General features: G+C 38.5%; 1 protein-coding gene across 1 annotated transcript in view; it reads right to left on the bottom strand.

The window, feature by feature from the left end:
• Positions 1-314: 314 nt before the first annotated feature.
• The window catches only part of gfra3 (GDNF family receptor alpha 3), a 52,055-nt gene continuing 46,213 nt past the window's right edge, over positions 315-6,156 (bottom strand). The window contains exon 8 of the mRNA XM_027291057.1: positions 315-1,674. Coding sequence (XP_027146858.1) covers positions 1,459-1,674 — 216 coding nt within the window. The 3' untranslated portion in view covers positions 315-1,458. The remainder of the gene's footprint in view (positions 1,675-6,156) is intronic.

The raw sequence follows: 6,156 nt of genomic DNA, 5'->3' as shown, positions 1-6,156 counted from the left end.
TGGCCCGTCATCAGCTTTCACTCCAACATGCTATAAAATGCAGTTCTGCTTTTTTTTTCTACTTTATAAAATTAAAGTGCTCAAATAAAGGAGTTTGAAGCATGTGGACTGAAAAAAGACTGTAAACTATGCCAAGTGTTTTCCTGTATACAGTAACACTGCCATTGTTCAAAACCTTTCATTGTAGGCCATTTTAAGGGAATTTATACAGAACAAAAGTAGTATGTCATATTAGATACTGTTAATAATAATATTTACACTATAATATTTACACATTTTACTGTAATATTAGAGTTTTTCATCAATTCTACCAACCACAGCTGCCAGTCATTTACCATAAAAACAACTGTTTATTTATTTTTACTTTTACAGTGTTGTACAAGCCAAATTAAACAGTTTGCTGCAGGTCACCAGCAAAGCTGATAGTTAGTTACCTTTTAGTCAACGTGGGATTGTCCATTTGTTTAACTGAGCACCTTCTACACAGAAAGTATGGCTCAGTTTATGAATAAACTCAATTCAAACTGAAATTCCCACAGTATGCAACGTCATTATTGTTGTGTTTGTGTGCTATCGGCCTAAAATGCTAACATTACCACTTTTAATAACATGTTAGCAGCCTAACATGCTATGTTCATTAGCACATCAATTCATTAGCATGGTAAAGTACGCTTCGATAATGTGATTAGTGGACCGTGTGCTACACAGAGTGGTAAGAATAGGAATGTGTCTCATTGGTATGATTTAGAGAGTTCACACTGTATTACCTCATCTGTTAGCCGAGCATTACACCACATAAATAATCAAATATAGCCTAGAAGGTTGGCTACTTTTATTTTGGTACATATTTGTAGCATTTGCTGACAAATTGAACCAGACATTAACTGTGTAAACACTGTAGCTCACTTTTACATTGTTGTATTGAGTTGAATTATTATTTTTGTTGAATGTGGACACTTGGTTGTTTCTTTCTGCCAAATGAGAGCTGTCAGAAATTAATATGTGCTGCTGAGGGTTCAAAATTTGGACATTTTAGCACGCTAGCACATCTTGGTCTTGTAATATCTGTGCACTTACAATCGAGCAAGCTAACAGAATCTTTCTGGGCTTTGTGACAGGAATAGCTACATAATGCTCACTGGTTGATGACAGCATATGAACATCTTGCCATTATAGGGCTACTGTGCTCTCAGGACATGAATACACCACCGCAGCTGCAGTCAGACCATGTTCAACAAAGTGCCATTTTCAGTGGAGAAAAGGAAGGAAGCAAGGACAGAAGTGAGGAATCAAGGGGATGCTACAGACAAATGTGAAGTCCATTTCTTCACTATGCTTCCTAGAACTGTATAGCCATCAGTCCAGTATTGTAGGTCCATTATATGTGAGTGTGTGCATGTGCATGTATGTGCGTCTGTGTGTGTGTGTGTGCGCGCGTGCTTCTTTATATCCTCTGTTCTACCCCCAGCTAAGGGAGGCAGACAGGAGCAGAAGGAGCAGTAGTATGGGTTTAGGAGGACCGGTGGTGAAGGATGCAGCCCCCCCTGTGCCGGTGGAGCCCAGGTTGGAGATGGTGGCCCTCTCTGAGTATAGTTGGATGACATCAAACTGGCCACCTTCATCACCCTCCTCCTCTGTCTGTGTCAGCTCCTCCTCTTCCTCGCTCTCCACCACCTGACAGGGAGGAGGCAGTGTAAGTAAGAACCATCGGAGCATGTCTCAGCTGAGACATGTTCACATTTTACAAAGCTAAAAAAAAAAACCCAGTAGCATCACACCACTGGAAATATTCAGCTAAACTCTCAGACTGAAGATCGAATTTCATTTCTCTGAATTCTCTGGACAGATATTTGTACGGAAACTTAAATTAACTTTGGTCGGTTAATTCACAATCGGATTTACATAATTATAAATAAGTTTAAAAAATTAACTTAAACATTAAAATCAAATGCAGACTGACACATTGTTATGCTCGTGAAGTCCAAAGAAGAAACCGGTGAGTCTTATTTTGTATTTTTTAATTTGAAATAGTACTTTGGGTTTTGAGATTGAATTTAATCAAACAGAATTCATTTGTATTCCACCATCTGAATTTCAAATTGACTTTGATCTGAACACATAATTAAAACATTAATTAATTAAAATTCAGGTGGTGCAGAAGTGATTCGCTCCCCCCAACATATCCTCACCCCAATAATGAAATCACTGCAGAAAGAGAATAAATTATCATGGTGAAACAAGCGATTGCTACACTTTTTAATGCGTCATTTGTCATTTTTTTGCATGTCATTTGTAATTTGCATGTGAAGTGCATCATGAAAGCAAAGCTTCAATTAAAACGGAGGACTTAACGTTTTGAATTTGTTTGAGTTCAAAAATGTATCTCAAAGCAGGGCTGACATAGAAAGCTGACACAGCTCAGTCCAGCATCATTATTGAAATCATGTTAATACTGGATGATTCCACATGATTTACATGCATTGGTGCTGAGCAGTGGAGCAAAAACATCCTCATTATTCAATTAGGGGGAATGATGTTATGTTGTTGCTGCGCCATCTTTTTGTCTTTTTAAAAATAAACTCATCATCCTACAGTCAGGTGATTAGATGTAAGCAGCTCATATCAGTCATCATTCCACTATTTTCAGCGACTGACAAAAACAAAAAATAAAAACATCACACATTTTTGGATGGCTTTTTGAGTTTCCTGCAGCATGCTTTGGCTGTCAATCACAGTCTGTCAGTCCACACACACACACACACACACACACTGGAACACTCCTGGCTGCATTTGAGAGAGCAGAGCATTCAGAGCACACAACATTGTCTGAGGTAAGAAACGTTAGCTAACATATATCATATCATATGATATCATCTTTTCAAGCAAATAAACGACATGCTGACGACATCCCCCATCATGTTCTTCACTTTTATTTGTATAAAAGTGTTTTTGGTTAAATTCAGTCTATTTTTGGCTGAAATTTTGGCTACTAAAAAGCCGAAGATGAAAACATAGAATATAATATTTATGTATGTTTTCATGCATAGATAATCTTAAGAATCTTTTTGTTTTTGTTACTTATAAATTCTCCTTTTATATCTACAGTGGGAGCGGGTCCTCTTTCATGGAGGCCGCTATATTGAAACACTGTGTTTCTACAGTAGCCCAGAACAGACAAACTAAACACTGACTCCAAACAGACCCTTAAAGTGTTGTTTCTCCTTTACACTAAGAAGGTGAGGGTGATGTGAGGAGATTGCAATGTGGTGATTAGACCACTAGATGCAACTAAATTCTCACAATGGTCCTTTAAACTCTGTCTCACCATGTGGGTGTGACTTTCAGTGTCATCACCATGTGTTTATGATTTAGTTGTTAGAATAAATGATTTACAAGATTTCTGTTCTCTTGTAAATTATCACTTCCAGGTCAGAGGTCCACCAATCACAGGCTCACAAGATCTTGTAGTGAACACTGACCAAAGAGTCAACTCTTTTAAGTCTAAAGTGGTTATTAATATTTTGCACTAACCAGTTTGAGTTCATTATTTGAGATGTAGTGGACATTAAACGCTCTACAGGCAGCTGTCTGATCCAAAAGGTTATGTGGTGTAGAAATGACAGCCGATTATGTATCCTTCCAAGTTTTAAAACATAGCAGCTCGATCATGACAGGCCCTCTCTGGTCTGGATAGAATGCATGGATACATCTGGCTGGTACTGTACATGCCAACGTTCAGTGCCAATGCATGACATTCAGTCATAGACACTTGCACCAAGAAGTCTGAGCAGCTACGATGATCCTGCTAGGGATCTTAGTTAAGTCAACAAACACAATCACATTTTGGAGCTGCAGCAGTGAACAGCTGGCAGAGTACCAGTAGAGTTAGTGTACAAAATAGTGTGTGATCACCCTGTGTACTTTCCTCACACTAAAGATCTGAAGGTTATATTGGGAGATCATTTGCAGAGCAGTGGACAACTGGCAGATCTCCAAACCTGCTTCATTTAGTTTAGGTTTAGAACTTTTTCTGTGGGATACATAAGGACTGATTATTTGCATATGGACTCGTTGATGTGTACTCGACTTTAAAGAACATCAGTGAGGCTTTTTTTCACCTACATTTGTGGCACTGATGTGAACCAACTCAATCACATCTTCTCACACATCATAGTCACAGTTTGCTCCACAGACAAGACGGGATTCCACACCAACATGAAACTAAACAATATAAATCAATAGAAAATAATCAACTCAATTTTGAGACTGTAATACTTCTTTGACACTGACCTCCTAAGAACAGATCAGTTGTATGATATATGTTTACAGTCAACACACAAACCCCTCTGCAGACGGAGTATGTATGACAGGAGCAAATGAGGAAGTCAGGAGATGTTAGTGTCAAAGTCCACACAGGGAGCAGGGCGGATGGATGCTCAACAAAGCTACTGTTCATTTCCTGCTTCAGACTGACAGTCAATTATGTTTGTTTGTTTTTTACCATGACCACAATCATTTAGTTTAGTCACATGTTTACCATTGTAACCATGGGAACAAATGTTACCTTTTTTTAAATTCTACCATGCTACATATGGAGTTTTAACAGGGTCAAGCATGTGTGTTGGATAGAGTTAAATCTTAGATTGTTATGGGGACACTGACTTCTTCTTCAGATAGAGAGCAGCTTAATGTTTGGATGGGAGGATAGGGCTGTCTCAGCTACATAACATAGAAGCCTCTACAGAGTCCACTAAGGGTAGACATGTTTCTCTGTCTGTAGACAAATCATCATTTATGGACACAGAGCAGCGATGTTACTGCTATATGTCACGTCATAAAGACGAGCCAAAGAAGACAGCTTCTTCAGAACTGAGACGGCATCATGTCATGACTAGTGTTGAGATAAATCCTCCACTCTCCATGGCTTTTCAGCATTTTGGACTCATCTTGGACTCCTGTGCACTGACTGAACTGACCACTGATGAACAGAACAGTACAAAGGTGTTTTAAGTCAAACCATGATCTTTCTTGAACTTAACCAGAGAGTAGTCGCTATGGAAAATGTGATGATGATGTGGTTGTCAAAGGCACGACACAACAACACAGAGATTTTAAACACACGTTTGAATCTTAAATTCATAATCGAACGGAATATTGAGTTTTGCTCAATTGTCCGGTATCAGTGGCGATAGGGTTGAGGTCAAGAAAACATGATCTGAAATTGAAAAACTGTCTTGACAGCACACACGATACAGACTGTTGTACAGTGCTTGTACTAAGTCCTGCCAATAGAAACGTAATCTCATTTTATCACGAGGAACCGTGTGACTGATGGTACATTTTTGAAAAATGCCACTTGAATCCATTTTTTCCCTTTTGAAACAGTGTGTGTGTTACACTTGGATCAAAAGAAGTCTTTATTTAAAACTTTAAAGCTGTTGATGAATATGATTCACCGCAGTGTTATGGGTGTAGAGTGTTGACGACACACAGATGTTCATCCTCAATGATATGCACCAACATCTGGGGGAGCCCAAGGCTGATGCTAGCTTATTGTTCTTCTACTGACAATAATATTCTTGTGTATGATTTTATTGAAGTTCTGCCTCTGATGCGTGCTCGTGTCATTGTATTTACATTTTCTGGACTCATGTTTAACTTTCATCACATCTTCTGACAGTTACAGAAGCTGTAAATGAGGCACACATGCAGCTCTCCTTCAGGGAACTGAATCATTTAGTTTAGGTTCTTCTCACTTTTCTAAAGTGACATGACAACAGTTTTGCTCATTAGTAGTGAAACAGATTCTAGTATGGAGTGCAGTGTGTGGCAATCATCAGATGGGATGTTGGAAATATTGAGCCTGACCAGCTGAGAGAGCACCTTCTCTCTAAGCTTTAACTTTTCACAGTTATTCTTAGGCACTATCTTTTATTGAGAGTCTTGTGACCTTTCCTTTGATCTGCTACTTTTATAATGCATTTGTAGGGGACAGAAAGAGCCTGAAGAACATTGTTAATATTTCTTTGAAGATAATTGAAGTGAAGAAGACTCAGGCTCAGGTTCTTTTTAGGACCAGCAGGAAGCTTCTACAGTGTGTTACAATATTTCTGTTTCTATTTCTGAGTTGTAAATATCATTGTTATAGTGTTATTG

This window comes from Larimichthys crocea, chromosome XVIII (genome assembly GCF_000972845.2).
Source record: "Larimichthys crocea isolate SSNF chromosome XVIII, L_crocea_2.0, whole genome shotgun sequence".
NCBI classification, from domain to species: Eukaryota; Metazoa; Chordata; class Actinopteri; family Sciaenidae; genus Larimichthys; species Larimichthys crocea.
Note: the sequence above shows the minus strand (reverse complement) of the source record. Positions and strands in the feature narration are given on the sequence as shown.